Source organism: Pezoporus wallicus, unplaced genomic scaffold (assembly GCF_028554395.1).
Source record: "Pezoporus wallicus isolate ANWC-B61680 ecotype Strahan unplaced genomic scaffold, APGP_CSIRO_Pwel_v1 contig_4161, whole genome shotgun sequence".
Lineage (NCBI taxonomy): Eukaryota > Metazoa > Chordata > Aves > Psittaciformes > Psittacidae > Pezoporus > Pezoporus wallicus.
In genome coordinates this window covers 410,932-427,795 of record NW_026639584.1, presented here as the reverse complement: position 1 = coordinate 427,795, position 16,864 = coordinate 410,932, and the positions used below count along the sequence as shown (strand labels likewise).

General features: G+C 45.2%; 1 protein-coding gene across 2 annotated transcripts; it reads right to left on the bottom strand.

Annotated features, from left to right (window-relative positions):
- Positions 1-3,175: 3,175 nt before the first annotated feature.
- On the bottom strand, positions 3,176-16,616 carry ETF1 (eukaryotic translation termination factor 1). Of its 2 annotated transcripts, XM_057415089.1 has the most exons (10): positions 16,595-16,616; positions 14,541-14,716; positions 13,602-13,741; positions 10,229-10,367; positions 9,108-9,298; positions 8,448-8,577; positions 7,534-7,689; positions 6,683-6,747; positions 5,443-5,590; positions 3,176-4,029 (listed from the first exon to the last, which is right to left on the bottom strand). In XM_057415089.1, exons 2-10 carry the CDS (start codon positions 14,701-14,703, stop codon positions 3,947-3,949), a joined length of 1,215 nt encoding a protein of 404 aa, XP_057271072.1. In that variant the 5' UTR covers positions 14,704-14,716; positions 16,595-16,616; the 3' UTR covers positions 3,176-3,946. The 2 variants fall into 2 exon arrangements, with proteins under 2 accessions (XP_057271072.1, XP_057271073.1); XM_057415090.1 differs by lacking the exons at positions 5,443-5,590; positions 16,595-16,616.
- Positions 16,617-16,864: the final 248 nt, after the last annotated feature.

Sequence of the window (16,864 nt, the reverse complement as noted above, 5' to 3'; positions counted from 1 at the left end):
TAAACTCACGCGAGTCTCCTGGCACACTGCTTCCAAGTTCAGGTGTGAAACGTCCAAATTCAGGTGTGAAGCTCCCAAGTTCAGGTGTGAAAAGGCACAGATGGAGCAGCACAGGGATGCACTTTAAACCACTCAGAGGTGCAGAGAAGCAGCTCCAGGTGCCATCCTGGAAACTTACTTTATTCTCTTGATTCCAGCTCATGACAACTGGATCCCCTCCAGGGAAATGCTGATTTTCCAGCCCGCAGGCAGGTGGGAAGCCATGCTGCCCTGCTTGCAAAGACAAACCTGTGTCCTCTGGTCACCTGTGTGGAAAAGCATGCCAACCCGGCAGCACCGACCTCCCTTTTCAAACTCTGTGATGCAGTAATGCAGCCTGCAGAGGGCAAGTCCAGGCTCCCAGATGTGAGCACTGCAAAGGGATGCTCAAGTTCACAAGCCAGGAAGAACCTGCCTGATGCTCTGCAATATTCCATGCGAAACAATGTGAACCTAGGACACTAAGTCAGCACTTTCAAATCCATGACAGTCCAACTGCTATCACTGAACCCTGCAACCTGGACAAAAGCAAGTGGGCAACAGAAGCTGCTTTCTGAAGGGTAAATGGGAGCCAGCCCCCTTCTTTTGGTGGCTGTAAAGAAGGAAATAGTTTCACTACCTTTCTCTCCAGTGGCCCTGTCTGTAATTGAGATGCCCCTGCTAGGAATAACCTCTGCTGTCAGCTCACTGGAGGAGACCCACACACAGCTCCTGTGGCTGCTCTCCTGTGTTTCCTCACTGAAAAGTGAAGGGGAAGAGGCATTAGAACCTGCCAAGAAGATCAGTGTGTGGGGGCAATGGCAGCTGCCAAGCATACCTGGGCATGGAGCATCTGTGACACCAGCCTAGGTAGCTCTGGGGCATCTTCACCCCAGCAGCCAGGCTTTGCTGCTCCTCCTGCTCCCTGGAGCACCCAACTGAAGAGCAGAAGCCAGGTTTGCTGTTGTTGCCAGTGAAAGGTTAACATTAAAGTGAAAGGTTAACTATTCCTGCATTGGTTTGAGAACAACAGCCATCCACATACCTGATTACACCAGGTGCTGAGCCTGCACGGGCAGTGCTCTGCAAGCAACAGTTTCTGTGACACGTGCTGACTGATGGCATTAGTTTTCCTTGTTTCAGCTATTTTGTGCCAATCTCAGCTCAGTGCTGTTATCTGCACCATGAGCTCAACGGTGATGGGTTTTCTGTACCTCAGTTGTAGACAGCACAAGCTACGTGCAGCAAAGTGGGTTTGTGCATCGCTTTTCATTCTGCCCCAGCAGGAATGTCCCATCTCCAGAACTTTTCCATCTGCTACAACTGGTGGATGCTCAGCTGCAGCCAGAGAATCACTGCCAGGCAAGACCAGGTCGCAGAAGACTTAAAGCATCTGTTCAAGTCCCTTATGTTCATGATGTCTCTTACACATCACCTTCCCAGCTGGGGGAGAAGGTCATCCACATGTCTAGCCCAGGCACAGGAGGAACTGGGGCTGGGGAGTACGCTGCTGATCCAGGTTTGTCCTGCACCAACAGGCAGAGTGGAAAAGGCTTCTTAAAAACATCCACCCATGTGTTGTGTGCCTGGAATACTAAGGGCAGGTTTCTGCCTCTGCCAGGCATTTTTCATCTCCAGAAGACCACCTGAGGTAACACTCACAGCACAGCCTCCTTTGAGCTTGGGTTGGTGGCTTTCCCACCCCCATTCTGCAGTTAGATTTCTGCTACAGCTTAAAAGAGGGGTCTGATGAAGAAACGCTGCTCAAGCCCAACTGTGAGAGACCTACCTCAAAACTCAAGTACTGATCTGAAGCTGGCCCCGGGCTGCGAGCAGAGCAGGTGCTGCCTGGGCTAAAGAAAAATAAACCAGGAGTCATTACTATATTCTTAAATATGGTTTAATACTCTTCTCCATTTCTGTACATCACAACACCAAGATATCACTGCTTGGGATCTCTCTGCAGAGGCTATATAGTATGCGAAGGCTAGGATTTTTCACCCCCGTTTAACGTGTTTGTATGTGTAAGTGTAATACATATCAGTATATATTGATATACACATCAATATATAATGCAATATATATCACCGAAGAGAACACATTGATTAAAGAAATACAAAAATTTGGCATCATTTCCAAACTTAAATAGTAAAAATAAAAACTACAAAAAGGAGCTGCATACCCTAATGTATCATGTGAAACAACAAGCAGTATATTCAAAAATGTAAATTTACATCCAATTTTTCTGGTCTTGTCATGTCACATTAGACCCATTTACAATGGCAAAGTCATGAACATACCGCTGCGGAGACCACAGATGTGCTCAAACCCGGGTTTGTGCAGATCTGCGGCGGACCCGGGCCCACCTTCTGTGAGAGATTCCAGCTTTGATGTGAGAACACCAGCAAAGCCATCTGATCTGCCAGGTTCTAAAGCAGGGGTACGAGTTGTATTGCTCACAATGACTGTCATTTTGGACCTCAGAGAACGGCGTGGCAGAAGTTTTAAGACAAGCTCCCCCTTCATTCAAGTGAAACAGGATTACGGGAAAAGTAGGCAGGTATGCAGCTTGGAAGAGAAGCTGCTTTTGACTGATGCACCAGGAGTGACAGAGCCAGTGATGAGCAGAACTACCAGGCACCGCGATGTCAGAGAACCCAGTAACCCCCCAAAAGCAGCAAGACCTGTGCATTACCTCGTGCCAACGCTCACTTCACCCTCTGCCTGCACCACCACCTGAAAAACCCTTTGTCAGTTCAAGCAGGTTGAAGTGCATTTGATATAGCAGGCGTGACAAAAAGCTTTGAGTCTTGATGCAACCAGAAGTTCTAACCCATGAAGGGCACATTAAGTGTTCAGCATCAGAGTTACAGGAGACTTGCGAGCCCATCCCATAGACTGCCTTAGTGCTGGGAGATGGCTGTCCCACGGGCTGTGCATATTCAGCATACACATTCAGCATACACATGTGGAATGCTCCAAACACACCAGCACTAAGGTTTCTGTCAAGGACTCCATTTGCTAGTTACTCCTGTCAAATACCCGCTTCCGTGGAAGAACTGTGGGTTCAAATTCACATACTCAAGGAAACCTTACGCAGTCCTAAAGCAAAAAGAAAAACTTACTGAGGAACAAAACAAAGCAAAGTGTACCTTACTGCACTGAAATCAGGAGTTTATTTCTGTCCAGACTGAAAAATAATAATAATAATATATCCTGAAGGCTGCACTGCTCCAATCCAAATTAAGCCCAAGACTTCAGCAGCATTTTCATTGCAATCAATGAAGTGCGTTTCCTAGTTTGTGAGAGCAGTGCTTCTGCAAATAGATTAAAGCACGTTTGGCTGGTAAGCCTCCCCATCCCATCTGAATTTGCAAGCCACACATAAGCTAGCACTCAAGGTAAGGGCCTTCTCATTCTTTAGAAGAGAATGAACGGCTCCAATTTCATTACATTTCTTCTTCTGTAGTCTAAGCTGAGAGTGCCATGTAAATGGGTCACGGGGCTGCAAAATGCAGCCATTGATCTCTCCAATCAAAGTAAAAAGAAACAAACCAGTAGGATCTTACTTCTATTAATTTTCGAAGGAAGAGGTTTTACAGCAGTTAATGTATCATGAAGGTTAAAAAAAATCATTTTCATAAAATACAAGAGCAACCAATTTCACCATTGAGTAAAAGTAAAAATTGGGATTCTTTTTAAATTAGTCCAAAGTGGCATATAGGAACTTAGTAGTTTGCTGCTGTACTGACACTATGACAAATCAAAGTGTAGGGTTTTGCTTTTTTTAAATCCAATGTTTGTGGATCAAGTTCTGGAAATGTTCCAATTCTAAGGCAGGGATCTGTTGTGTTTTCCACCATGAGTTTGCTCCTTGGGTTGGATGCTGGAGGGGCGAGGCACGTTTTGCCGGACCCAGGTCGACTACCTAGTAGTCATCAAGGTCAAAAAATTCATCGTCTCCTCCTTGGTATTCCATTCCCTGGAAGTCCACTCGGTACCGCAAGATACCTGGGAAAAACAACAGGCTTTAGCTTCTCCAACATCCACAGAGCTAGAAAGGCATTTAAACAATTCCCTGAGTCCCAGCTGCACATCAAGAGAGTCTCAATTCAGTTCTCAGCAGCTGACTTAGCACTTGTATTGTGAGTTCGGCTCAGGCCGAGGACTTACAGCAGACACCCAGCTAGTATGGAAATGCTACATCCATGTAATTCAGTGCCAAACAGAGGGAATACCTACCTACCTGCCTGGCGTAGGCCAGCTGTCTGCTGGAAAAGCAGAAACTGTTCTAGGAGGACTGTATCTCCAAGAAGCAGCAGTGACAGATCATCTGTCCCACTCTAACTGCTCAGACAGTTAAATTCAGAAGACAGCTGGCATTGAAGTGTAAAAGCAGTATTTAGTGGCTGTCTCCTTTGACCCTCCCCTCCCCAAACACCAGCCTGGGTTTCTGGGAGCCTTTATCCCTGGAAACATTTACTTAGCTGAAGGGTATTCAAGGAGTATTTCCAATCTACAGGGAGCATGGTAGTGAAAGTAGTCCACCATGCAGACAGACTGGGTCTGAAAGGATAAGAAGGATTCCTGGAATTACAAACCCTGGAAACTTAGAAACCTGTTGCTCCTTACATAGCCAAACCATTCAGGCTTGAATCCCTCTGATGAGTGCTCTCTGGCCCTTAGAAATTCCTCTTTGCAATACACTCTGTTCTACATCCATCAGCCTAAACACAGCAAGTGGCAACAGCGAGGTTATCAGCCAAAAAGCAGCAGCTTTGCCCTGGGATCCCCAGTCTGGGGAGAACAAGGTGCACAGCAGGTGATTTGGTTCTACCCCACTAATGCTTTTTGTCAGAGTGAAGCACAGCAGCTTTCTGCACCTCTGCCAGACTCAGCTGAAACTGGTCACTGAGCTCAGGAGAAAGACTGCAGGATTTCAGAAGCCTCATTTCTCCATAAAGTTGGGCTAAAAATGCTTTTATATTGAAAAGGGAAGACCAGGGAGCAAAGTACAGGGAAGTTCTGAGAGCTGAGTAACAGATATCCAACTGCTTCAGAAACTAGGCTGGGGTTTGTCATACACCACTTCTACACAGCAGGGCATGGTCTGCCCCAGAACAATAACTGTGTAGAGAGAGTGAGGCAGTTCATAGCCCTTCTGAAATTCAGCAGCTGGAAAGAAGGACAGTCCACCTTCTGAGCACTCTGAAGGACAAAGGGATCTGCAGAACGCAGTTGGAAAGTGGCAGCTGCACAACATGCAGCATCATCGTGATGAATTCACCTGCAGATCCCTGATGAACATGACAGTTTCTTGAACTGGTATCATGACTAATAGGAATAAGATTAATCCCACTTGTATTGGCACCAGGTTACCAAATCAACCATTAAAAAAGATGACATTTTTCTCTGGCAGTTTACCTCCAATTCCTCCAAATCCTTTCACAAATTGGGATCCTTCCTGTGATTTGTCTGTAACAATTTCCAATGTTGCTCCAAATTTCTTGTAGTTGTTTGCAAACCACTCCAGAAGGGGCATACTTTCTATCAGTTCATGTTCCTGGCCAGTCTACAGAGACATTTGAGGGGGTGGAAAAAACAGTAACAGAAAGGTTACATCACTGTGTGTTAGGTATTAAGAGTTGTCTTTGGCTTAAAGATCACTATTGTCTTCATTTTTAAAGAGAGACACCAGCTTCATGCTTCACAGGCTGGAGCAGCCAACACACTTGCCAGGGTCCAGCTGATAGGCATTTAGGACACATCTGTATCAGCCAAGTGCTGACACAAGCAGAAGGCTCCTGGTGTTAAGTCCAATCCTGACAGTCCTTGTTTTGCACCCACATACTACAGAACTTAGAAGCAGGAAGGAAACACCTTATTTATTCTGCTCAAGTGTCAGCTCATGCTACACTCTTAGTTTTTAGTGTTTCTTTAGATTTGCTTTATACTCCACAAACAGTCCATTGCCACTCATCTAACCAGGCACTGCTCACTCTAGGAAATACTGATCTATGCAAATACAGAGGCAAGTACAGAGCTTTGTAAGCAGGAGGTCAGGTGATTATTGGCACAGAAACACAACATCACTGCAGAATACAATGGAAACCTGCCATGCACAGTAGGAATTAGCAATTATCCCACCAGGAGGAAAAGGGCTACCCTGGCAGTCCATGCATGAGACAGAGATGACCACCCTTTCTGCAAGGGACAGACTTCTTTGCCCAGCTTACTCTGCAAAGTTAATAGAGACCCCCCCAACCTGTCAGGGCTTTTTGACCTGCACAAGCAAAATCTGATTGGTTGTAACCACGTAAGTGCACAATAAACAGGGAGTTATGGTTTGGGACCTTAGCCTGTGGGTTGCACAGTGCCTACCAAACTCTTCTAGCAGGTAGCTTGATGGTGACCAAAGACCCCTTATTGCCTGTCACTTCATTTACACCATCTTGGAACTGGTGGCAGGGAAGACAGGAGTAAAGCAAGTGTGGAATTGAGGGGTTACATAGAAGGGGAACAGGAAGAGCCACAGGTTGTCATCTTGGAAGACTCATCTGAGTGCCAGAAAGGTGGCACATATTCACCTGATTATGACAAACTAAGCTCGGAATGCTGCACCAGTATACCGAGAATAAAACTACAGGCCCCAAAGCTGAAATACCTCTTTATCTGTGAAGTGGGATTTATCCTTCTCTTGCTCTGGTGTCAAATACAGAATCTTCTCCTCTGAAAAGGGAGGGGAAAAAAATTAGGTTGGATAAACTACCAGGTGCAACTTAAAGACAGCAAGAGCCTGACAGCAGCCAACAATTACAACAAACATTAGGAATAACAGATATTAGGAACAATTATTTTACTCAGGCTGTGGTGAGGCACAGGGTGCCCAGAGAAGCTGTGGCTGCCCCATCCCTGGCAGTGTTCAAGGCCAGGTTGGACACAGGGGCTTGGAGCAAGCTGCTCTAGTGGAAGGCGTCCAGGCCCATGGCAGCGGGCTGGAACTGGATGAGCTTTAAGGTCCCTTCCAACCCAAACCATTCTAGGATACTATGACACTGCCTTTCTAGGTGAAGTTCTATAAGAAACCAAATGAGCACACCAGTAGAGAGTAACTGTCATGTCAACACCAAAAACGGCAGAGGTCCTGCTCTAGGCGTTATGGTTTGTCTGTAGGCAGTAAGAATCATGTTTCTGGCCACGAGTCAAGTCAGCATCCCCTCTTACAACGCACTGGTACCACATTTATACTTTCACACCCGAAAGTCGGGTTTTGTGCTACTCTGTGACAAATTACCACCACAGCACTGCAATATTTTCTCCACAGTGGACGCTTGCTAGTTTCATTCAGACTTTTCCCCAGAGTAGCCAGGAAGTTGCAAGTTAGTGACCTGACATCCCCTTGATCAAGTCCTTAAAGATCTGCTTAAGGAGTTCCTGCAGCATAATCTATCCAAGAGAGTTGGCATAAGTGTTAAACCTTCATGGACATTTCAGTCTCACGGAAGCACTACCTACCCTCCGTGCCTTGGCAGTGCAGAACGTATCTCATGATATCCAGATTTTCATAGACTATCAGTATCTCTACTGCTCCCATTTCCAAAGCTTTTAGTGTATCTTCAACGCCAAAACAGTACTTCCCCGTGTCCTGACTGATTTCGTCAAAGTATCGTCCTGCAGTCAGGATACAAAGAGATTGTCACAAACACTGATCATGCCACATGGAACTTTAAACAAGCCTGATTTGCATGCAAGAAGCAGCTGGGAAAGGAGATTGTAATGCTGTTGAAGGAAGCAAAGGACACTGTAACACGTCAGAGCATGTATCTAACAAATACTCCCTGAAATACTGCCCTGTCAGGAATCTCACTCCACCGAAAGGCTTGCCTTTGCTGTTAAACAATCAACTGGACTAACCCACCAGCAGGATCCTTTTATCTTCACCCTTCCCAGTGTAAGGGATCTACTGTTACTATTACCCTCCCGTGCTTTCCATCTAGCAATGTTTATCTTTGGAGAGTCAAACAAAGGATCTTTTCTATTCCCATCTTAAAACAAAAAAACTTAACTCTCATCTTGTGGAAGATGCAAGCGATCTGAGGAGCTATTTTTACCCTCTCCTATCCAAATGTCACCAGAAGGCCTGAAAACTAAGGCAATCCCTGATGGAAGGATAAACAGGGAACATCTGAGAAGTCCAGTGGGAAAAACAAAAGAAGCCTCCCCACGCACTCCTTAAAGCCTCATTAAGTCCTGCAGCATTTAAGAAGGTGTTCAGGCAACAAAGACCACCACAAGTCATGCTCTGCCCACCTCAGAAAGCATCCCAGGGCTCAGGTAGCACACAAAGGCACCACCAGGAGGCCTAAAGCAGGCTCAACCTAGTCAGTCAAGCACATTTGGCTCAGAAGGCTGAACATGTGGTCACATACCTATTAGTTTCTTCTCTTGGATGAATTTCACATTGGAGAGGACCTCAGTTGACAACTCAATTGCTTGATTGAATCCATTTTCTCCTCCATATGAAATGTCAACTAGTTTGAGCACTTTGGATTGCAACCGCTAAACAAGAAAAAGCAGACATGAATAAGAGTGGCACAGCACTGCCATAAGACTACTTCCTAATGGCACAAGAATAAGCACCTGGCAAGAATCACAGCATTAATCTGTTTTGCTTTACTTGCAAGCAGAGCTCAGTCAGAGGGACCTCTGCATGTTTGATACTGAAGCACAGTTTTCAGGCAACAGGGACACGGAGATTAGGTTTAGTACAGTTTAATTCCAATAAAGCTTCTACTTTAGATTTGGAAACAGAAAGAATGTGAATGGCAGCTCCAAACCAGGGAGGACAGATTGCTTTTCAGCACTGTTGTTAAGAAAAGGAGATACTACCTCCTTGTGGGAGGCATTAGGAAATCCTCCTAGGATATCAGGTATTCTATCTCATCAGATGTTTAGTTTTGATCAAATGGCTTAAGACACCGAAGTTATATTCCTCATTAGATGCATCTCATACCAAGTAGCTACTACTAATATCACCGTTACTACTGACAGCTTAAACATCTGGGCTTTGCTCAGAAAAGGCTACTCACCTGATCAAACATGTCAGATTGACTTAATTCAGTTTTGAAGTCAGCTGATCCAGCTAAAACGAGACCAGCCACGTTCACCTTGTCGCCAGAGATGAAGAGTTGCACGGCTGTCTCTGCTACCTTCCTTACGTAGTTGTGTCGTTTCTCCATTCTCAAGCGAGCAAAACGCAAGGCAGACTGACCTCCTCTACCTTTACAAGAGAACAGATGTGAAGGCGTGATTTGGAAGTAATTTCAGTTCAGGAAGGTTATTAGTACATGGTTCCAACTGGGCTTGGAATAACTCAAGCCAAGGGCAGATGCAGCCTTCAGAATTAGCTGGCCACAAGCAGAGCCAGGGGCACTCACTGAAACAGTAAGTGAATAGAGGGTTCACTCACAGCAAGGGATTTTTCTGCCAAAGAGGGAATTACATTGTGGGTGGTTTTGATTTTTTTATACAGACTTGACACTTTCTTTGGAAATTGAACATCTGCGTACATTTTCTATGTCCTGTACCTTCACTAAAAGCCATCTCCTTTGTTACACTGCCTCACGTGCCTTTCTTGCCAATGCAATGCATTCCAGCAGACTGCTGCAGGAACTTACTGGGTGAGATGTTTCAAATTCATTTTGTCCCATCCCAATCTACAAAGGACAGTAAGCCAGGAGTAGCTAACAGACTGAACTCATCAGTGGCTTACTACAGTGCAGCACCAGAGAGCAGAACTACAATTTTGCTTGCACCATTAGGCTTCTGTGCTTCTTGCAAGGAACAGCTTCTTGCTTTTCACGCTGGTTTGCATTACAACACCATCAGATGCAAACTTCAAAGACGCTACCAGGTGATATTACTACTTCTGCTATTAATATTTAGGCAAGTCTACCTCAAAACCAAGTAACTGATCAAATGCTCCAAGAAATAAAAAGCATGACTTGAAGAAGATCAACTAATGAATCACATATTGCAGTGATTCATTAATTTTGACAGAAGGCTCAGACTAGAGGCTTTGCTGTCAGATTTGATGGAAGCAAAGAATTGAGTAGAGCTAAACACCTGAAGGCCAAGTTTCCTGCTACTACCCTCCCATCCCACCCCATGATGTTCTGCTGCAAACAGTCTAGACAGACTAGAGCATTACCATGCTTCTTTGGAAGATCCACAGTGAATTTGTGCAGGACTTCTCTTGTGTTTCCTTGAAGAGTTCCAAAGAGTGCACCACTACCATCTATTACAATAAAGCCAAACTTGCTGTCGTCAGAAAGCAGCGCTGTAAGAGCCTGGAAAAGAAAAGGATGTAAGCACCAGTCTATTAATGACCCTGGTTCAGAAAGGCCACCAGAAACAGTACACCTCGATGAATTTCAGTTCTGTAGGTGGTCTTTGCTATTATACACAAATAAGCTAGAGGAGGAGCACATTTGGGAGGTGGGACTGTCCCAGATTACTACCTCACACAATGCTGCCAAAAGCAGAAAGGAAACCAGTGCTCAGGCTTGGTAACTATTTTCACTGCATTTACCAGTTCATCACCTGACATTGCAGGAGGTGGAATAGCAAGACCCTAAAGATCAGCTCTGGAAAGTGAAACTATCACACCTCATAGAGTGAGGCTGCCTCACCTCTCTGGTTGGCAAAACTGGAAGAAGAATTTTCCTAGCATTCCAGGCAGGAAAACAGAACTTGCTTAGTTCACTTGATCAGGCTATATGGGCTGCTTTCATCCTGCAAAGCACTGATACAGACTTTCATCTTGACAACAACCAATACTGGTTTGTTGCACCTGCTGGCTTCAAGTCCCAAAGGCAAAATGATGAAATCTATAGTGGCTATGACAAATTCAGCCTTACAAAGCAGAATTAAGTAACAGCAGCAATAACTGCATAACTGGCTATAGAGAAGGCAGCCAGAACATTTGCTGCAAAATGAAAGTTATCTTCCCTTTAAAGAAAGCAGCTAAATTCATTCTGTAAGGTCATTGAAGTTGACTAACCATTAATGTATTGCTTAGTATCAAGGGTTTTGAGTTACTTTTGTCCTGCCCAGCCTTGGTTCTGGTGGTGCAGGACATCCCCAGATACCCACATTCTACACTCCTTTTTTTGAGGGCATCTGTCAGTTACTGTCCCCTCAAGGGCAGCCTGAGTGAGCAGGAACATTCAGCATGCTCACTCCTGTTCTCTTACACATGCCCAATAAACGTAAGAGCCAGAATCCTCTTTCTTGCTGGTAAAACCACATCAACAGGATGGAGAACTTGTCAAATTCTAGACTGTTTGAAGTCACCAGTTTAATACTGAAAGCATGATGGTGTTGGTTTACTGCAGAGGACCTTTTAACTACCTGCACGCCTGCCAGCTTGATTACTGGGCTGAATGGAAAGGATCAGAACTCAGTCATCTTTACCCAAAATCCACACAACCGCATCTACAGCTTTCAGGCTTAAAAGAAACAGACACTAAAGTTTAATGGAATCTACTGGCCAAAATAAATATTCTGTATTAACTCCTCAGCAGTGGGATGAATGAGAGGAGGAAGTGGCATATTACATTGCAATCTATTTAACTGGGACAGAGCCAAGCAAATCGTGTGACTGGAATGAGTGCTGCAGCCAAGGTATCAAAATAAGTCATTGCAAATCCTACCCTTCAGACACACATCAGGGCTCATATCCCTCTTGGGAAGTTACTTTGGTTTCACACAGGCAATAAAATAACTAGAGGAAATCTTACCAGATCCTCTTGCCAGGCAGCAGATGCCTATGGCTCTGATGTTCTCGATTCCCTCTTATTTTAATAAAGTATCCAATGCTCAGTGATTCCCTATATTTTCCCTTCATTAGTTCTATGGCAGCAATTCCACAGTTTGACCTATCAAGCACAAGCTTTTATTCTGTTCCTTCAGTCTGAGTTTCTCTTTGCTGCTTCAGCCTAAAGGTGAAGATCACCTCCTTTTTCTGCTCCTTGACATGCCCTCACTTTCACTGGAAAGCTGTTGACGTACCAAGCCAGATGCCCTCACCTGTCGCAGCTGCATGTTGGGGAAACCACTAGGTTAAAAACACAGCTCTACAACCAAATGAAACAGAGAAATCAAGACTTCAGTGCTAACATCATCTTGCTGCTCAAGACAGCATACAGTAAGCTTTTGCACCTAGATTTGATTCTGCAGCACAGACAATACCAATGAAAATAATCACAGAAAACACAGGAGAGCAAACAGCCCCTGGGGAAAAGTGCGTTAGCAATCGCAGCAGCAGCAATTACCACAAATTCCTCTTAAGTTCATGCCACTCACTTGCTGAGCAATGCTACACACCAGCAACAGTGTGTTCACAGCTGCCCCCACCAACAGCCCACTGGGCAGCAGCTACTCCTTCGGTAGTGAACAGCCCCTGAGGCAGCAGCTGCAGACAAGATCAAATGAATCCCTTTTCTGATGGGGAAGAAGGCAACACACCAGCGTCCACCCGCTGCAGGGACAAACATCTCCTGGCTTTGCACCTCTGACTCACTCCTGAATTCTCTTATTTACCTCTTGCCTACGGACATGTGGGCTTGGCAGGACTCAAAAGCTTTACCTGTGCACAGTTCTGTTATTGCTGGTAGGTCACAGATGCGTTGGGATTTCATCCGTGGTGGGGAGACAGAATAATAGGGATGTACCTCACCTGTGCAACAAGCACATCTTTCCTTCCTGAACTTCTACCCTTTGAAACCCAGTCACAGATCAGATCTCCAAAAACCCAAACAAACAAGCAGAACTACATCAGTGAAGGGCCTGTCAAGTCCATGTCATACAGGTTTGATGACAGGCAGTTAAGTCTCAGTCCACACATTTATCATGGTGAACCCATGGACATGAAAGGCAGTCAGTCACCTACTACAGATAGAGACTCTGCAACTGCCAACAGAGTCAGAACAGATGCAACAAACTGTCTTCACACAGTCAAGACCAGTGTAATCCTCATTACGTTAAATATGCCTCAAACCTTCATTTAACTAAGATAAGCTGATGTTCAATAAAAATAATCCCACTTTACCCCAAGTAGATGAGGCACAGGCCAGTTCTCCATCAAGGGTCTCAGTTAACATCTGGTATCAGGACTGGTAACACTAATATTATCTTGGTATTACTTTTAAGGCCTGGCTTGGAATAAAATCTATGGCCTCTTAGGTTAAGAAAAAAAAACCCTGCCTCTAGTTATAGAGAAAAGCTCATGTCTGTGGGTTACACAAACTCAGCAGTTACTAACTGGACCATAGTCAGCTGTAGCAGGAGCTGGTGGCTTCACCAGCAGGATGAATCATAGAATAGTTAGGGTTGGAAAGGACCTTAAGATCATCAAGTTCCAACCCCCCTGCCATGGGCAGGGACACCTCACACTAAAGGATGCCTTAACTAAAGCCTGCTGCTCTACAGGCTGTGGATTCTGCACATCAAGGAGTGTTCCAGTGAGTCTAGCAAAGCAGCCTGACTACTTCAAACCCAGCAGGTAACAGGGGACTTCTTACCTCTGTGTGGAATTTGTTGTCACACAAATACAACGACGTATTGATTGGTTTGAAAGGTTCAAAGTCAATGTTGACTTTCTTCTCTTTTCCTTCTTCTGTCACAATTGTTCCACAGTAAACAACCAGACCATTTGGAGGTACTACAAAGGACATAATGCAATTTTCAATCACTAAGAAATGCTGCAAACTGCACCCATCAAAAACTGCTAGGCCTTAAAACTTAAGGCACAGCTGGAATGGAGGCTCCCAAATTCTCTACTTTCCATTTCCTCCACCTCTTTCCCTCCCAGATCTCTACAGTGGAAAACAAACTAATTCAGTGCACATATGCTGAAGAGCTGTAGGAAACTAAAGGTAACACTGAGGGAAAGACTTGCAACAGAGCTGCAAGAACATGTACCTGGCTGTTAAATCCATGAGCTTGCAAGCTCATGGAAGCCTGGAAAAGGCTGGATAGCCCTGTGAAGCTTTCCTAGTTCTTATACAGTGATTTACAGACAGAACATCTCAATGAAGGCCACTTGCAAGTGTAAAAACAGTGACAATGAACACTTTCCCAGCAATCATTATAGATTGCCTGGGTCTGTTTCTGGTGGTAGCTGCACGTGCCATGCAGAAGACATACATAAGTTTCTGCTTGATGGAAAACCACTAGTTTAAGGCAAATGAACTATTGTGGAATAGCTCTTAAAGCTGGCCAAGTTTAACTGCTAAGGACAGAATCATGAGCCTGCTTATTAGAGACAAGGACCATCTCCCTATTCCAGTTCGAAGGGCCACCCTGAAATAGCCATCCATGGGCAACGTACCTGGATTATCAGTGCAAAGAGAGCAGCAGAGGCCAAGAGATCTGATTAGCAGAAAACTGCACAATGCAGGAATTTAAGGCTGCTTCCAAGTAAGGGAAGATTGCCAGCATCCATACAAGCTAGAAGTTACCTTTGTTATAGAGTTTCAGTCTTTGCTGTACAGATGTAATGGCTCCCAGTACTGAAAGGCGATTCACTCGAGACTTGATGTTGGAGGCGGTGCCGAACTCATCCGCTAACATTTTAGCCACTCGTGAAATCTGGTCTTTGGGGGGAATGATCAACGATATCATGCTGGTACCATTGCTGAGAAAGGAAAAGAGAGGGGTTGTGAGCAGCCACCAGCCCAAGCAACAACTGTATTCATACCATATTCCATGCACGCAGTTGTCTTGCCTCCCTCCCCCAAGGATGCTTCGCTCCACTGTTACGCGTGTCATTCCCCTTCTGATGGACAGTAACGGGAGAGAAAACAAAACCAGGCTCTTCAGAAGGATTTGACTCCATAAACAAGTGTTCAGGTTCGTCACTACCAAGCAAGTCCTCCAAAAGCTGCTCATTTAACCTGGGATACTACTCTGTGAAAAGAAAAAGCATGGATGTTGAGGCTAAGGGCTGCAAGCTAAAGGCATGGAAGCTGTCCCCAGCAGAGATTATTTAAAACAATGCAGCCACATACTTAAAGAATGTTTTGAAGTCCATTCCATTTGTTCTCAGACAGCTGAAGCACCAGCCAGCCCCAGTGCTGATTTAACACTTTGCTCTGCTCAGATTAATAGAGAAAACCAAACTAGAAGGATCCTTTTGTAGCAGTTAGTCTTTTCTACCTTCCCACCAGCACTTTGCTTTACAGAGAACCTGACCAGCTCTGGCAGCTGCTTTAAATAAAGTGTGCTTTAAGCACCAGCCCCAGGCACAGAGTCAGGAGATAAGACCCCACAAATCACAGCACAGGCTTAAATTAAATGAAAAAGTAAGTTTGACACTCGTTTTTCCTATGGCTTTTGGGTGGATCCTGCAGAGAACTTAATCCCCAAAGCAGCCTCGTGGTTCAAATCCATCCAAGGCCAACATGAAAAACCAGGAAATTTCCTATCTGCCTTCCAGCAGGTACCTGCCATTTGCCATTGAAGTATCCCAGATGTCTGAAGTTGCTGCTTCTGCATTGTCTCAAATTTAACCCAGACCTAATATTTCACCTTAGAGTAATGGCACAAAAATCAAGTATCTCATCGTGTCCTCTAGCCCTCTCAAGGGCAAACCAGCTAAGCTCTGTGGAAAAACCTCTACTCAGGATTCTGTGTCAGAGAACCCAAGTGCTTTTCAGCCATTGAAAAAGGAGGGGGGGAGTTTGCTAGGTTTTGCCATTTTACATTTCTTACAGTAGAAGACTAACAGAGAACCTGCCTGCTGCTGCTTCAGATTGTCATGCTCTAGCATCCTGCCTGAAATGTTTGGGCTACAGAGACAGCAGGGAAGTGCTTTAAAAAGCATCACTTCATTAGCCTCTTTACAGAAGTTGTACAGCCCTCTTCCAAAGATCTTCAATTCAGGCCAAGTTGAAACAGATGCTGCTAGGTCAAATAAGTCTCTGACCTTAAAGACAACTAATTGGTTTTAATATCCAAGATCCCCATACACACTCATCAAGAAAGTCAAGAAGAGACACTTGCAGGCATTATTCCCAGAAAGAGCTTTGAGCCACGCTGACAGCTCTCAGACTTCCAGGTCACACCAGCCAAGAATACTCCATATACCACTCAATTAAAGCAGCTTGCTACCCCAGTGAATGGTACAAGCCTTAGGGGAGATCTAATGGCCTATCATTCCCAGCAGGCTCCTTTGAGTAAGAGCCTGATCCGAATGAAAGCAACTCTTCCCGACTTTTCTGAAAGTAACACTCTTGAGTTCATTTCTTTCTCTGAAAGAGGAGATTCTCTGACTTCCCAGAGACTGGAAAGCTCTGCACACCACACCTAACTTGCTGCACAAGCCGAGAGCATCCAGATGTGGCAGATGGGACTGTTATGCCCCTTGGGCGCTGCATGGCTTGCCTGATAGGAAAGAGATTTAATGCAGTTTTCCCTGTATTGAGGACAGAGGGCAAAGAGCAGGCAGTGAGCTAGGGTAACAGCAAGGAGCGTGCCCTCCCTCCCAAGGCCAGTTCTTCAGTAAGCTACCCACCTTCAGTTTTCAAACGCAAGCCACCCCTCAGATCCCAGCCCCTGGCCTCATGTTATGTTCCACTGCCCCAGAAACACCAGAGCTGCTGGCCAGTGTGTTGTGAACTGGACTGCACCAACCCCACACCTTCACAGGGCCATTGCAACTGGGGATTATTTATATTACACGCAGGTTCTTATCTCTAAGGCAGTCACGTGGGTCAGGCAAATCACTGTTCCTCAGGAACACCCTGCCCAAAGCAACCTACCCAAGGTAACACAGTGCACTTCA

Bases quoted from the DNA above. Each gene is read 5' to 3' on its own strand.
- ETF1 (XM_057415089.1), bottom strand. From the start codon at position 14,703: ATGATATCGTTGATCATTCCCCCCAAAGACCAGATTTCACGAGTGGCT. The intron at 9,299-10,228 runs GTAATGCTCTAG...TCTCTTGTAAAG, and splicing joins GGATCTTCCAAAGAAGCATG to GTAGAGGAGGTCAGTCTGCC. The intron at 6,748-7,533 runs GTAGGTAGTGCT...CTCCCTTTTCAG, and splicing joins GCACTGCCAAGGCACGGAGG to AGGAGAAGATTCTGTATTTG.